Here is a 17286-nt window from a genome sequence, read left to right as displayed (position 1 = left end):
AAGGAATAAAACATATGCACAGTTTTCCTCCTTTTTACCTCATTAGTTTCCTTTAGTAACCATTCATGGGCTTTTTTGTCCACTTTCTGTCGTTATCAAATACCAAGCAGAAATGACGCACATGGTCACAGTTATTGATTAGCAGTTCTACAAACCATTGCTTAAAATAATATCATGAGGTGCTAAGTAACGACCCCTTGATGAAAAATCACCGTTCATTGCATTCCATGAACTGCTTCATAACACATAATTGTCAAAAGTATCGCGACTATAATAACTAACATTTTAGGACTGTCATAACATTGTCTTGTTATGATTTTTCTTACCTTTTTCTCATTTGTAGCTCCTGTTATCAGCGGTAGAATGTCCGCAAATTTTCATTATGCTTGTAAAATGACAATTAAAACTCTTGACTCTTGAAATTGTTGAGAAATAATTAATTGTGTTATGGTTTTACTTCAAGATAATAATATTATAATATGAAACCGAAGTATACAGGTGATCCCTGATGCACACAGACTGATGTAAGGCAACTTTTCAATGCAAGTTGGAACCACCAAAGCCTAAATTACATTGACATTTCACCACTCTGGGACAATTAAACAAATATTCAGTTCTATCCTGACCTAAACACTCTTAAGTCATGCATATATGAAGAAATAGAACTAGGCAATGGGAAAAGGTAAGTGTGATTGTAATTATAGTACAGAAAAATGACGAAACATCAACTGTAAATGTAAAAAAATACGGGTAAAAAGTGGTCAAGTGGTAAAAACAAAAACAAAAACAAAAAACAAGAACAAGTACAAAAACGAAAACAAAAACAAAAACAAAAAAGCAAATTGAAAGCATTTCATTCTTCTAATGTTACGTGTTCAAGCACGGCGTGAAAAATAGACTGACTATTTACAATTACGTTTCAAGAAGTACGTAGACTTGCAGACCACCGGCCTCAAGGCTGCATAGCATACGGATACATGGCGTGCATCTATTTAAAATGCAATAAGAAGAATTTCAAATCATGCACAGCTTAAATGATGTGAGATTTTTAATCGCGTCTCCCTGTGTGCTCATTGGCTACTGATTTTAAAATCAGTAAATATTTGAATATTTTTGGACGATTCAGAACATTATTACACAAAAAGAAAAAAAAGAAAAAAAAAAAAGAATCTCGCAAGACAATATCTGGATTTGCAGCCAGTTTTCCCGTTAATGTGATCTGTTTTTCAGAGAAGGTTCTGACCTTCATATCTCTCTGTCATTTTTTCTCCAGGTTAACGGGGTTCCAGCTGCCGTCACCTATTGTGAGTTCAGGATCCCGGCTTACTTTGTGGCTGCTGTCCGACTACGCTGTGAGCGGGCAGGGATTCAAAGCTGTCTACGAAGGTAATGTCACATTACACAGTCCGAGAAAAAAGTGGATTTATTTAACTATAAGCGCGCTGTTGTTGATGATGTATCGTATTTTATTGTGCGCTCGTCCTTGTGCTCGTTTGGCGACGCTATCTGTCATCAAGAAGAAAAGCAAGAAAAATAAGAATTTTCTTTTTCATCTATTTTTTTTTCCAGCGGGGACATGAATGATGTTCTTGAGTAAAATTAGCTGTGTGCACAGAGCTAAGTGTATTACCGGGTGGATTCATTTAAAGCCACGCGACCTGGCAAAGTTATCTTTCTTCCCAGCCTGGGACTTGGACCTCGATCATAGTGACATGGACCGCTTTATGACCCATAGCACAATTATATTAATGATTGCGCTCAGACCCATCCAGGAGGGCGAAGGAACCCAAGGAGGGGAGGAAATAGCGAGTGACTAATTAGGCTAATTACCTGACAGGAATTCGCCCGTCTTTTTGAGATAGCGTGCGTGTTGACATCCGGTTCGATCGAGCAATCTTGAGCAACTTCGGCGTCCCAGGACCGCATTGTACGATAAAACTCAAGCCGCAGAGCAAAGTAAGTCTCGTCTCTCCTGAGAGGACACTAGGGCGATCGCTTTTCTTTTTTTTTACCTTCCACCAGCGTGAACACAATTATCAGACCCGTCTCCTGGATGATGTGATTACCTCTGAAATGTTAAATATAGAAACCTACAGGTTATTTAGTATCGGCGTTCCAGTTTGACGCCATCAGACGTCGATTCCCACTAGAGACAACTGGACTTGGTTTCCGACCAGCTCCAGCAGACTTCCTTTTCTGCTGTGACCTCTCATTCTCAAATTGTTGGGTGGACCAGCACTTCATAATATCTCCATCACCTGCCTATATTTTCCCTGCCGCTTGATTTTCCTCTCAGATCAAGTTTTTGGAATCACCACTTGTCGCGTTCATCTTGATTTGAGGCGCATATCTTCTGAAGATGAACAGGTCGAATGTTTGGAGAACCAAATGCCGCTCTCACGTCCCAAGAGGGATTCCCAATCTAGCTGGACCCGTTTCTCTTTCTATATACTTCTGTATTTCTATACACTGGGAATTTTATGGCCCTTTGGGCAACCCTGTCCGGCCCAGGCCAGGTCAATCAGAACATGAATGAAAAAACATTTATTCCATGTGTTGCTTTTCTGTTTCCATTGGTTCGCCCCTCCGGCACCGTTCAGGTTTCTCATATAAGCTCCTTTTAAAAATGATTTTCCCACCCCTGGCATGCGTGCATGTGCCGATGATGGGCCACCCATCTTCCGCTGGCTGTTTTGGTTTGCAGAGTGATGTGACTAACATTGATGCGTGATAAGGCTGCGCCGTCTTTGGCTTTAGAAAACCCCATCGTTCTGACGCGTAACATTCAGCAACAGCGCAGATACATTTTCCTTTCGTAATTTAAATCAGTGGTCGAAATGAGAATAACCTTCTTGTCTCTATTAAATGTGCGGTGCAGACACACTCCCCCCCCCCCCCACTCCGATCCCTTTTCCTGAAACGAAATCTTTTTCGTGCTCCCCATTCCTTCATTTTATTTTATCCCATTTTGCTCCTCCGTTAAACTTTTTTTTTCTCGGTCCCTCATAACGCTCATGGATTCTCTTTGACTTCCTTCCAAAGGCGCCACAATCCCACGAGGGTTCCTCTGTTGCACATAAGCTGCAGATAAAGAAACTCCCCTCAGTCCTTTAACTCATCACTGGCTGAAAATAACTCAAGGCATATAATTAAGAATAAAGAGAAGAAAAACTAAACCTCTTAGCCAAGAAATAAAAAAAACGAAATAAGACTGATATCTAAACATGTCCTGTTCATCTCCAGAACTGACCATTATGCCTCTCATTCCTAATCATTAGTGGTTTAACACTTAGCGCTTACAAGACCAATGCTAATTTCCAAGTAATTTCACTGAGGAACAACCGAAGAAACAGAAAAAAAAAACAAAACAAGAAAACGTCACAGGCGTTGAATAATCGCCACGGGCCTCTTTCTCTAACGCAGCCGCTGGCTCCCAGCCACTGTTTCGCTTTGCCGTGATTAGTTTACGGCTAGAAAGAGTGCAAGGTGGTCAGCGGGGAACACATTTGAGAAGAAGCACAGTCCGAAGTTGGCCCGAAATCCTTAACGTATACAAAGTTGTTATTTATTGGGTCCGTCGTTTCAACTTGATCCCTTCAGTGCTTTATCAGATGGAGAAGAGCGAGTCTCATCTCATTGGTTTTCTTTCCTGTATCTTGAAGCCGTCGCGCTCCATAGCAGTAGTTGGATGCTCTGTGACACCATGGATGTTGCAGGATGCTTGGCTGAAACACATGGAAGAAGTCTGGCCAGTAGGACCAGTGTTAATGACCTTAGAAGACCATGTTGAAACATGTACCTCAAGGTATGGGAACATCCAAATGTCTGTAGAAGATCTGCCTTTTACATGTTCTTCCATGGATTACTTTTGTTTGTATTACATCACACATTATCTGCACCAACTCAAGTACAATGCAGCCACACTTTTGATAATTCATAATCCAAATTTAAGAGTGAAAAAGCCTCAGGAAGGAATATATCATATTATATTATATTATATTATATTATATTATATTATATTATATTATATTATATTATATTATATTATGAACTTCTGTTGGTATCCAGCTGTTAGCCAGTCAACCCAGACATCACGGGCACCTTTAGGTGTCGCCATGATATTCTTGTCGCTCTCTAATATCAATAAGACTGAGAGCCTATGATGATGGAATTCAGTATTTAAAACCCGGGAATTTAAAATTCATTTATCATTAATATGATGCCACAGAAGTCCAAATGTGGTGCACCAAAAAAAAACAATAACTGAAGTTATTACCCGGGACCAGCCTTAATAGAGTGGTTGCATTTGACTGTTGTGGAAAAGGATCAATACCACTCTAATCATGTTATGCACCTGCACTGTCTTAGACACCATGCCGTGCATGTGTGTGTGTGTGTGTGTGTGCGTCAGTGTGTCTATGTGTGCGTATGTGCACGTGTGTTGATTTGACAACGTGTGCGTGTGTTTTATTCTGGGGATGACCTGCCATTTTCCCAAATGGGATAAATGGCTTTTTTTTCTTAGCCTGATTGGCTTTTCTCTACACAGCTTTTGACAGTAAAACCTCGGTATCCTGCAGCCTCTATTTTATTAGGCCTGTGTACCCTGGACCATTTTGGTGTGAGCCCATCACAGCTATATTAGGTATCTGTTCTGTTTCAGCCCACACTGCAATAAGCCTAAGTGCTGCACAGTCCATCTCCCCGGCACGCTGCGTAATGGCTGAGACCACTCTGGAATCTCTCCCCTCACATCGCCATGGCAACCACCATACTCATTTTTTTTCCTGTCTTCCCCCCCCCACCCCCACCCCCACCCTCCCTTTCTTTGCTTACTCTTTATTCATGTTTAATCCGTAGCTATAGAAATGGAAGCTCACAGCCAAAGAGAATTAGAAACATTTGCTGAGCTCCTGAGAATACCTAGTGGGGACAGAAGTAAACTCTTATCTTTTCATGTCTTAGTGCATCCCCTGCATTCTATCATCACTCGCTTCCTCCCGTTTCCCCCGGTCCTCATCTGTTTCTCAGCTCAAACTCAATTTTCAACTTCCATGCCATCTACACAAGATTTTGAGTGCCTTTCCTCTTTCATTCCCGTTTGAATATTAAAGTAGCACGGTGATTATTTTGCCATGCATTGCCAAGTTTCTTTGGTGTGTGTCTGGCTTGCATAGTGAATGTGTCTCCCAACTGGGTCAGATGTAAAAACGGAAAAAATAAGAAAAAAAAAAAAGCCATTATTGCTGCATAACTCTCGCTGTCGGCTTTTATAGCATTTAGTCACTGCAGGTGCATCATGATGAATCTCGATTTATACTCTACATAGATATGGTGCGAGGGAGGTGAAGAGTTTGCGCTCTGTAGGCACAGGCCGGAGTAAACATTTTAAACGACCGAGTTTTACTAGCGAATGTGAGTCACAACAGCATCAACCCTCCAAGTAGAAGGACGGAGGCGGCTTATCGTGCCGCTCACTGCGTGTCCATTGAAAACCTGGCTGTCCAGTCCACTGAATGGATTCACTTTAGCGGTCATCCACAAAAGACTGTCACCAACTTCTCCCGAACCGGGAGGACGTTAAACGTTCATTCGGCCGCCGGGACGCGTTCAAAAGAATCATCCGAAGCACGGGAGGTAAGGCATCACCGGCGAAAGGGGAGTGGCTGCGGCGGAGCGGCTTCCCTCCAATCGGAAAGTCTGTGGTTTGATTCACGGCGCTTCCTGTCTGCATGCTGCAGTGTCCTTGGGCAAGACGCTGAACCCCCACCTCCCGCCTCCCGCTGCCCCTGATGGTCTGCTGATGGCCTGCTCGCGTCGGTGCGTGTGCCAATAGGTGAATGTAATCCAGCATAAAGCGCTTTGAAACCGCAGTGTGATGAAAGGGCTACATAAGCGGAGGCCATTTCTCATAAATGTAAAGTAACAAAAAAACGCCGGCTTGCAAACCAAACCTTTTGTGACATACATTATGACTTTCAACTAAGGTAAAAGAGAAGCCAGCAACGTTTATTAGGCGAAAAAGCCGCATCTGGCAGAACCGTTAGAAATAACCGAAACGCTCGGGGGACGTGGAATACCTTTTCTTTTTTTTTTTTTACTTTTCATTTAACGTAAATTCGTTTGTCAAATTTCTATCAGGGCGCGAGGAGGATGGATAGGATCAGGAATGAGTCCATTAGAGGGACGGTACATTAGATGTTTTGGAGAAAAACGTCAGGTGGTAATATATCGGGAGAAGGATGCTGAGGTAGGCAGGAGCGCCACAGGAAGACCAGATAGGAGATTTATGGATGGGACATGAAGTTCGTCGGTGTGCTGGAGGATGGAGAGCGGAGGCTAAGATAGACGCAGCCAATCGCCGTGGCGACGGGAAAGAAAAAACGTAAATAAAAACTTCAGTGGTTTGGTGTATTTTGGGATCACAACAGTGCCTCCGTCAGGTCCCACAGGCAAATGTGTGACCTTTAATATTCATTAAGGTTTTGTTGTGTGGAAGCCCGGTGTCCATGTTGAACACTGTTTCTTGTTAATTTGACACACACCATGCACACATGCCTTCGCTTCCAACTCCTCGGTGATCTCCGTCATGTTGCTGCCTCGGCTTTAATTAGCTGAGTTAGAAACAAACATATGCATCATATTGTCATTTTGCTTATTACCAATGAAATATGAACTTGATTTAGAATTACCGTTGGCATAACATTAGCACCTCCCCACCCGCTCTGATGATCGCTGCAGGTTTAGCCGGTTTACTTTACATTACACAGGACCGTAACGGCAAACGCAGACATTTGAATACGATTTAAAACAACAATAACGTTTCAATAATATTTCTGGATAATCATTTCATTTTTATTGAATTTCATTTTATTTTGAATATGTTTTAAAACAACAATAACATTTCAATAATATTTCTGGATAATCATTTAATTTTTCTATTTCATTTTATTTTGAATACGTTTTAAAACAACAATAAGATTTCAATAATATTTCTGGATAATCATGTAATTTTTATTGAATTTCATTTCATTTTGAATATGTTTTAAAACAACAATAATATTTCAATAATATTTCCGGATAATCATTTATTTTTTTATTGAATTTCATTTTATTTTGAAAACGTTATGAAACAACAATAATATTTCAATAATATTTCTGGATAATCGTTTGATTTTTCTATTTCATTTTATTTTGAATACGTTTTAAAACAACAATAAGATTTCAATAATATTTCTGGATAATAATTCAATTTTTTTGAATTTCATTTTATCTTATTTCATTGTTATTTGAGGTTTTTATTTCTATTTCATTTTTTTTTTGTATTCCTGTTGGTAGCAGTAGCGTAGCAGTAGCGGAGTGAGCCTTGGCAGCATCGCAGCCTCCTTTCGCGGGCGTCACAATAGGGTCTTTTTTCGACTCCATCTGTACCACCCAGCCCCCTCTGACAACCTCCTTTGCATAAGCATGAAAGAGAGTAAGGTGGGAACTGATTAAATGAGGGTGATGAGAGAGCCGCGATGCATGAGTGAGTCTAGTCTAGTGCCTAATTGAAAAATAAGATTCTTCCCCTTAATTTAGTGAGTTGGCCAAATGAAATTTGCAACAGTGACAGCGGCAAAATAAAATCATAAATATGCGTTAAATGATTAAGTCCTAATTGTGTATTTTCCTGGCCTAATTCAAATCATATGTGGGAGTCATGTGCCAGGGCCGCGTTCGTGTCGGTAATTCCAGAGCGAGAGCTCTTTTAGGGCTCTGTTACCTGTTAGGCCTGCAAAGCACTTCCCCCTCCAATTCATCCTCTGCTAATTTGCTTCTTTAAAAAAGACAGAATAAATGGTAATTTAATATTCATTACGAATACCAATTAATGATATGCACAGTCTATATACAGACTGTATACATGTACTCTCTCTCCTCCTTTACTAATGCACATATGCTATATATACTTACTGGATAAACATAGAATATATTGCTATTTGCAGCCAAACACAGCTAATGTGAAGCCTTTCTGCCAGAGTGATCGCCGTTGCATGACGTTAAGCGACTCCATTTTTATTTATTTTTTGTCATAGTCCGGGTTTGAGGATGCTGTGAGCCGTGTTAAGTAGGTTTTGAACCAAAGCTGTGGAAAACACATGGTGGAAAATGATTTACAACAGAGAGAATGTGCTCACAGTGCATCTCAGACAGCTTGGATATCGTTAAAGCCGGTTTGGTGATTATAGTAATTTAGTCTGTGCAGGTTATGCATGCTTATTGTGAGTGTGTAAAAGTGTGTACACACCAATATTCACAGCAGCGGTTTCCGGACTAAAGAACATGATGGGACAGAAAAAGGAAATACATGATGCTGTTTGCATGCTAATCAGTTTTTTTTTTTCCCCATTTCTCTGGCTTCGGTCTGCATTTTGAATATTGAACACGCTGTTATGATTCATTGCTTCCACTAATTGTCACAGGATGAAAGTAACCTCTTAGAATGTATATATAAATACATTTATATTTCAACAAGGCCTATTGTTATAATGTTGAGCTGTAACCCCCAATCAAGCCCATGGTCAGACAATTCAAAAGAACGTCAACCCTCTCCTTTAAATGAAAACCGTTTCTGAATGCCCCGACAGCGCTACTAGATGATTGCCTATTGTTTTCATACCTTCCCAATTTGCACACTTGACACTTGTGGAAGGTCAGTGTGTCAGGACAGTTTGTACCGTGATTAAAATGCAATACAAAAAGAACATTTTGCACTAGAATCGGTCAAAGGGTCCAAAGCATTCATTCTGGAGGAGATTAAAAAAAAAAACGCTATCCAGTAAGAACAAAGAATTATGTAAAGTAGACTCCCAACATCTAATGTTGTTGTTTTAATGTGTGTGTGTGTGTGTGTGTGTGTGTGTGTGGTGGGGTACCTTTTAAAACCTCATATGAATCCCTTTATTAATCCATTTTTTGATTAATTTTTTTTTTTTCATTATTCTTCAATAGGCATTCTGTCTGATAACAACCACATTGGGGATTTCGTGGCCTTTTGAAGTGCGTTGGCAATCATATCCACAAAAAAGAAAAACACCAGCTTCACAAGTGCATTTGAACATTTGGAATATCACAATTGGATCTTTAACAACAGAAAGCAGGCACTTAAAGACTTCAAGACACAATACTTACAAAAGCCTCGGTTATTCACGTGGAACTAGAGCAAAAAGCCCGGTCTTATTGTGCCGCAGCAACTGTTGTTCCAGCGTTTTTACCAGCAATCATATATTCTCCCAAATGCTTTTGTCCATTTTTGGTCTGTTTTGATTCCGAGAGCAACCCGAATTAAGTGTTTACTGTCAAAGGTCAAGAGCCTGGGATTCTATTAAATCGCAGGGGGCCATTATGGCTGTGTTTTTGATGCATATATTTATTCATGTGCTTGGAAAATGTGGGCTTCCCGCACATCTACCGAAGCAGAGCTTTTATTTTGGGACGTTGCCCCTGTGCATCGCGTCAGAAAAAAAAGCACAATATCTTTCATGCCAATTGATAAATCTGTCTGAATAAAAGTAAAAAAAAATAAACAACAAAAAAACAAAACAATCTTATCAGTTCTTTTCTCATTTCCGCCACAGTTGCACTGAAATGCTTGTGGCATCTGCAGAGTCTGAATTATTTGTGCACTTTTCACAGGACCAAGTGAAGTCAAACAGTAACTCCTGAGACTAGCTTTAAGTGTACTCATGCATTATGTTGTTCTGAACTTAAACTAGTTTTACACTTAAACTGCGTGGGATGAAGGGTTGATGTTATTTCTCAAATTCCGCCAGCCGTCTCTTTCCCAGCCTCACAGGTCGGGTTAATATTTGATACCGAGTTCTGCATGCGAACCTTTTTTTTTGGGATTGTTTTTCTCATTTTATTTTCCTTTTCTATGTTTTAAATAGAGCTGGCAGTGAACATTGCCTTGCTCGTCGCCGCCAGGCATCCCTGCTCTCCATGGCACCGTAAGATCGACTCAGCGTTGAAGTTATCCACCCCGTTTGTTTTCTGGGTGAATGAACGGCGAGGTGGGGTCGAGTATGCCAGGTTTCCTCTTTGGAAAAGAATAAAAAAAAAAAACCTCAGGAAAGCAGCGTTTCCAAAACCATAGTTGCATGCAGCTACCACGGCCCGCATTGGAGAACCCTCTCTCTCACACAAGTGGACTCAAACGCTGCATGATGCGTCTGCCGCTCAGCCATGCGAGCGCCGAAAGGTCAGCTGTCTTTGTGAACCCTTGGAATTGGAGAGGCTGGTTTTTGCGAAGCCTCAGAAGAGCCACGGGAGTGTTGTCCATCTGCTGCTCAGCAGCTGCCGTTTACTGGATACAGACTCATCCTGCACAAAATATATTCTAATAAATGGCAGATATATACAGCAGCCAGGGGGAGTGTGTCTCCGGAGTGTGTGTCGAAGTGATCTGGCCTGATTGGTCCACTTCCAGTTCCATTTAGCTGGAGGTCCAGGAGAAGTTTCTGCTCGATGTCAACGGTTTTGTTTAGATCGGGGGTCGGCGTCCCGCGGCTCCGGAGCTGCATGCGGCTCTTTGATCCGTCTGATTTTGAAAATAATTAATGAGTATTTAATTCTTCTTTTCCTTTGGGCTTTTCCCTTCAGGTGTTGCCATAGCGATCAACCCTCTCCATCTCACCCTATTCTCTGGATCCTCCTCTCTCACACCAACTTCACATCATCTCTCTACGTCCATAAATCTTCTCTTTGGTCTTCCTCCAGACCTCTTGCCTGGCAGCTCCAATTCCAGCATCCGTCTACCAATATATTCTCCATCCCTCCTCTGTCCATGACCCAACCATCTCAGTCTGGCTTCTCTGACCTTCTCTCCAAAACATCTAACATGTGCTGTTCCTCTGATAGACTCGTTCCTGATCCTCTCCATCCTGGTCACTCCCAAAGATACAGCATCGTCGGTCTCTCCACTGTCTTGCACACCTTTCAGTTGACACATATTTTATTATTTTTTTTATTTTACTTTCTTCATTTGTAAAATGTATTTTTGATTTGAAGATTATGATTTTGTAGCATCTAAATAAAGCGTGTTAAAATATTTTTGTCGCTCTTAATAAGTGAAAGGATGCACTCACAGAGAGGACGCCATTTTTGGTTTGCTGCTGGTGGATAATTGAAATTTGGCTTTTCTCATAAATTCAAGAAGGACTCAAATAGACTTTGAGTATTTTGCTTCAAAATAACCTTCAACACAATGAAAGAACTTTTTTTCAGGGCTCAAAATGTTTTGCGCACGCAGAAATGCCATTTCATTTCTGCAGTTGTTAATTGATTTTAAAAAATCCACACATATTTTGCATATTTTTTTCATACATGGCATAGAGGCAAAAAAAAGCAAATAAAAAAACAAAAACTTTATATCCCGTGTTAGTTCATTTTAAATATCAAAGGGTCGTGTGGCACGCGGTGTTTTCTTTACTGTGAGGAAACGGGTCAAAGTGACTCCTTGAGTGGTTGAGGTGTTGGAACCTGCTATAGATCCTGTAGAAAATGAACGTGCACGGCCTCAAACCCCTGGACACACGTGCCCGTTTACACCCATTTGTATTTGTCTTGATACTTGTTGGTGTGTGAGAACCTCACCCTGGAGGATGTGAGTGTTAAGACCGTGATACACACAGTGGGGCAAAAAGTATTTAGTCAGCCATCCATTGTGCAAGTTCTCGCACTGGAAAAGATGCAAATTATGCTGGGAAATAAGTATTTGGTCAAGAACAAAAGGTCATTTCAATACTTTGTTTTGTACCTTTTGTTGGCAGTGACAGAAGTCAAATGTTTTCTGTAAGGTTTCTTCACCAGGTTTTCACACACTGTTGCTGCTATTATGGTCCGTCCCTCCATGCAGATCTCTTCTAAAGCAGTGATGTTTTGGGGCCTGTCGCCGGGCAACAAGGATTTTCAGCTCCCTCCGAAGATTTTCTCTTGGGTTGAGATCTGGAGACCGGCCAGGCCACTCCGGGACCTTGAAATGCTCACGAAGCCGCTCCTTCGTTGCCCGGCGGTGTGTTTGGGATCATTGTCGGGATTCGTCTTCACCGCCCTTGCTGATGGAAGGAGGTTTTCTCTCAAAAAATCTCAGAATGCACGTCCCCGTTCATTCTTTCCTTTCCACGGATCAGTCGTCCGGGTCCCTTTGCAGAAAAACAGCCCCAAAGCATGAGGTTTCCACCCCCATGCTTCACGGTAGGCATGCCGTTATTTGCATGCAACTCATCAAGTTGAGTTTTTACCAAAAACTTGTATTCTGGTTTCATCTGACCACAGGACATTCTCCCAATCCTCTTCTGGATCATCCAAATGCTCTCTAGCAAACTTCAGACTGGACATGTACTGGCTCAAGCAGAGGGACACGTCTGGCTCTGCAGGATTTGACTTTGGCGGCTGGTGTGTTACTGATGGTAGCCTTTGTTACTTTGGTCCCGGCTCTCTGCAGCTCAGTCACTCCGTCCTCTCGTCTGCTTCTTTCTCACCCTTCTTGTGATCATTTTGACCCCACGGGGTGAGATCTTGCGTGGAGCCCCAGACGGAGGGAGATTATGAGTGGTCTTGTATGTCTTCCATTTTGTAATAATTGCTCCTACAGTTCATTTCTTCACACCGAGCCGCTGAGCTATTGCAGATTCAGTCTTCCCAGTTGGTGCACGTCTACAGTTTTGTTTCCGGTGTCCTTTGGCAGCTCTTTGGTTTCGGTCATAGTGGAGTTTGGAGTGAGATCGTCTAAGGTTGTGACAGGTGTTTATTCTGACAACCGGTTCAATCAGCTGCCATTAATACAGGTGACATATGGAGGTCTAAGGCGTCTCTGATAAAATAAGTTACAGGTCTGCTAGAGCCAGATATCCTGTTTTTTTGTAGGTGACAAAATGCTTATTTTCCACCACAACTTGCAAATAAATTCTTTAAAAATCAAACCGTGTTATTTTCTGTATTTTTTTTTTTCACATTCTGTCTTTCACAGTTGAAGTGCACCTATGTTGACAATGTCAGGCCTCTGTCATCTTTCTAAATGGGAGAACGTGCACAGTTGATATAACAATGCAACTGCTGCTCCTGCTGTGTGTAGGGTGGCCAGACCTGTGTTTCTCTTGTTCTGCTTGAGGAGGGCAAAAGGTCATGTTGATTTCTATATTCCTCATATGTGTGTGGTGGTTTATGAGGAAACTTTTACACGTCTGTCTCTATTTTGGCCTCGGGAAAAGGTGCTCTTTGCCGCTTCCTCCACGATGGACTGCACACTGACAAACTGGGAGGCTCGGGGAAAGTGAAATCCGCCGGTGGAGAATGGGGTAGCTGCTAAAATAACTCTTTCAGATCAAAAGGGGAGGGCGGTTAAGGGTGACAGAATAAAGGGAAATCGGCAAAAGAGAAAGGAAAGGTTGGAATTCAATGGTCGTACGCAAAAGGCTTAAAGCGGAGAATCAAATAAAGCCGGGAGTTAATTCATGGCGCCGAAAGACGCTCCTTTGGAGTCTCCTAATCACCGATGCAGGTCAGAGGAACAGGGCGCAGTGCACGTCCTGCATCTTTACTTCGCTGCTGCACTCCCTCTTTTTCTACACCCGTGCATTTTTTTTTTTTTTTTCGCTTGTGAGCTCATCTCCTCAAAAAGGCATCGTAATTGCTTGCACTTTCTCTTTGTCCACTACCCTAATTAGATTTTGATGAAATAAAATGTCGCCCAAAACACTTCATTCCCGCTATTTGACTCGTTTGACTTCCCTCAAAGGTTACTAATATTGTTATTTCTTTGCTGTTTACACGCACGTGTGGAACCGGTCTGGCAAACTAATTCCTCCACTTTATGAAAGTGTAATTAAGTGCCTCGGCTGACCTCTCGTAAATGTCATCGTCTCGGCTCTCCAGATCGTAGACTTTGATGTAATTAATTCGACCCCTGAGATCAGCCGTATCAGCCAAATTCTAAGTGTGGGTGATAGTTCACCTTTGAAAACGTGTCGCTCTCTCCGTGGAGGCTTTATGTTGGGATTGTAGAGAGGAAAAAAAAAAAAAAAAAGTCTTACAAAAGTTTTAATTGAGTGTGGGTTGAGCTACGTTTCGGCTAGCGTAAACAGATTCGAAAATGTTTGATAGTTTGAACGGTGTCAGATTTTTTTTTAACTTCGGGTCACCGCAAAGAACTTTTGAGTTGAATTCCCAATGTGGCACTTTTATTATTTTTGTGAATATCATTATTGATAGTGTTTTTTTTTTTTTTTTTTTTTTTTTTTACTGACAGTTAATTCTAAATTCAACCCAAAGCAAAAATCTAGTATTGTGAGTGGGGAAAAAAATGACATGGAAATATTGAAATAGAGCAAAGTGGCAGGTGAGCGTGAAAATACGAGAATAATGATGAGGCGCGTTTAGTATCAGCATGCGTGTGCGGCATTATATATTATGTATATATATATTTCTGCAATGTCATACTGTGTACAAGGTGCGACATGTGCATAATCTTGTAATTTTGGTGCTTAAGCCTGACAGGAAACCGCTCTCAGCCTGGCTGATGAGGCTACATGCTAGCAGTAAACAAACACAACTGGATGCTCAACACTTTGTTATGTTTTGGTTGTGGTTCAGTCCAACTTGTGACGGCTCACAGGATTAATCAACCGAGGCGTTGGAAGCAAAGTAGTATCGTGACCGAAAAATTGTTAAAAGCGCAGTTTGTTGTCACGCATGTTTTTCTCCCTCTGAACACATTAGCCTCTGGTTCCTGATTATTATTGTCTGTGTGCACTCAGCAAAAACATCTCCAGAGTTCTTTTTTTAATCATGGACGTTACTTCTTCTCCTCTCTCACTCTGTACTTTCCTCTGTCCCACTTTCCACCTCGCCCTCCCCAGCAGCCCTTTTATCCTCCTCTTCCGGCCTCTATCGCTCATCAGGATTAGCCGCCTTTACTTGTTAGCGTGCTAACTCTTTTTCTCACTCGCTCCCACATTTGTCTCTGTGCACAATCCTTGTTTTGTGTGGATTAGCGCCTGTATTGTCTTTGGATTATGGTGTCATTGTTTCTGAGCCGGGATGAGGCAGGAACATGCCTCTGAATATGCATACAGTAAGTATGCAGCCGCATTGGAGACTGAGGTGATGATTCTTTTGTGCACGGATCATCTTTTACAACACGCGAGCTGCACAAAGCGGAAATCTTTGAAGTACTTGTCAGAAGGCCCCGTGACTTTGTACAGTTTTTATATTTCCTTAATGGGTCTCTTATTCATTTGCAATCATCTGTTTTTGTTTCCTCACCGCTGCAAAAAAGGGTCTTGCAAAGAATATCCTTGAGAAATAACATTGATGGGATTGAAAGGCCAAACTGTCATGAAAATTAGCCCTAAAGATGGAGAGACACAGGAAGCATCGGTGTGTTTTCTTGTCCTATTGATTCACTCAAGGCAAAAAACAACGAGAACGGGGACGGGGGGGTTAAAATAAAAGTGTTTGACTATCACAGAAAAATAATAGAATTGATTGCCTGATAGGGAATTTGCATTATCTCAGTTTGACGCTGCAGAGAGGAGTCGAGGAAGCGAAGCCACTATTACATGTTTATCAAGAATGATTTGATAATTGAAAAGGCAATGGAATATGACATTTGCCATTTGTGATATGCATATATAATTTTTGTTTAAAAGAAAAAAAAAACAACATTCACACAATCATTCAAACAAAAAGAATAGGTTAAGTAATCCACTTAGTGATTTTTCTGGGGTTGTTACAAATGACCAAATACCATTCAACGTCTCCAGGGTATTTAAGCTACTGCGGTTATTCGGCCCCCTATAATTGCTTTCCCTGAACAGTTTAATTGGAATTAAACTTTTTTTTTAACGATGTACAGTAACGCTGGCCGCTGTGTGGTTAACTCCAGTAAATTCTCATCAATGAATAAAGAAGTGTAATCCTGTATATCATGAAGATGGCACGCTCACGTGCCGTCATCTGCAGCTGCAAACACAGCGACAGATAGGAACGTCAGCCAGTGCGTTTTTTTTCTTTTTTTTTTTTTTTTCCCAAGCGGCTTTAACTTGGCAGTTGTGTTTAATTATATTCTCTGTTTACAAGACGGCTCTCACACGCAGCCGTGATTCGGGCTGCACGGGTCAAATTTAAGATCCTTCATAGGGGTTTTGCTGAAAACAACACAACCTCAAAGAGGAAAGTGCATTTAGTTCATTGCTCTCTCCAAGGATGCACTTATTCTTCACTTTATTCTTTTTATAATCGGACAACTGCAATTACAAATGACATTATAGATTACCGCTGATCAAATACTGTCCATCAAAGGCCATAAAAGAAATAATGAAAAAATATACTATATCACGTCGACCATTATAATTATGTATACTCTAGAAGATTAAGTCTTCGTAGTCCAACATCGTCTTGTATCTGGAGGTTTGCCATCCAGTGACCTCCAGAAGCCACTTAGTGAAGTTGGCAGACTTTGGTATTCTTTTCTGCAGGAGATAAACAAAAGCAAAAGCAACCAGTGAGAGAGAGAGAGAGAGAGAGAGAGAGAGAGAGAGAGAGAGAGAGAGAGAGAGAGAGAGAGAGAGAGAGAGAGAGTCATAAAACAATGTTTACCACCATAACCAGACTGCATTTTGTTCACTCCATTTCCTCTCAGTTGAGTCCCTGCATCAACATGGTTGCCAGCTGTGCAAATGGAGGCAGCACATGGTCCGCAATTTAAAACGACCCGAACTTGTTTAATTTTCAAGGGTTTGGCTTGTTTCTAACTTAAAATGCATGTATCGTACAGATTTCTCATTTTGTACCAAAGTCACTTTTGTGATCGTCACATGGCTGCTCTATAGCATGTCGAATGTGCTGATTTACCATAATACCAGACACTTTGACCACCTCTTCTCTTAATGCATGTAAAAGGTCCACCCAAAGGTAGAATACAAGATACATAATATCATAAATTACAATGTTCAAATGGTGGATTTACTGTATATTCTAAAATAGTCAAACATGTTGTGAACTCTTACAATGCTCACATTTCAGTTTTAGACGTTTAGATTTTAGGCAGAAGCATTTTGAACTCTTTAACGCAACTTTCAGGGAAGAGCAAATGAGCGACACAGTAAAACGAGACACCTGAAATTGCCCACGTGGATAAAGAAAAGAGAAAAATGTGGATATAATACGGGCAGAAGCTCTGCATATCACCGCTCTCTTACACAACTGCATAGGTCAGCTCTGCTTATTCCATAGTGTTTCTCT

The 17286-nt window shown here is 41.2% G+C and overlaps 1 protein-coding gene across 1 annotated transcript in view; it reads left to right on the top strand.

Moving 5' to 3' along the window:
* csmd2 (CUB and Sushi multiple domains 2) overlaps positions 1-17286 on the top strand; it is a 232636-nt gene that overhangs the window by 38648 nt on the left and 176702 nt on the right. Inside the window, exon 3 of the mRNA XM_086171636.1 lies at positions 1274-1386. Coding sequence (XP_086027762.1) covers positions 1274-1386 — 113 coding nt within the window. The remainder of the gene's footprint in view (positions 1-1273; positions 1387-17286) is intronic.

The sequence above is a fragment of the Fistularia commersonii genome, chromosome 24 (assembly GCF_037954325.1).
Source record: "Fistularia commersonii isolate RoL2024-O1a breed Wild chromosome 24, RoL_Fcom_v1.0, whole genome shotgun sequence".
Lineage (NCBI taxonomy): Eukaryota > Metazoa > Chordata > Actinopteri > Syngnathiformes > Fistulariidae > Fistularia > Fistularia commersonii.
Note: the sequence above shows the minus strand (reverse complement) of the source record. Positions and strands in the feature narration are given on the sequence as shown.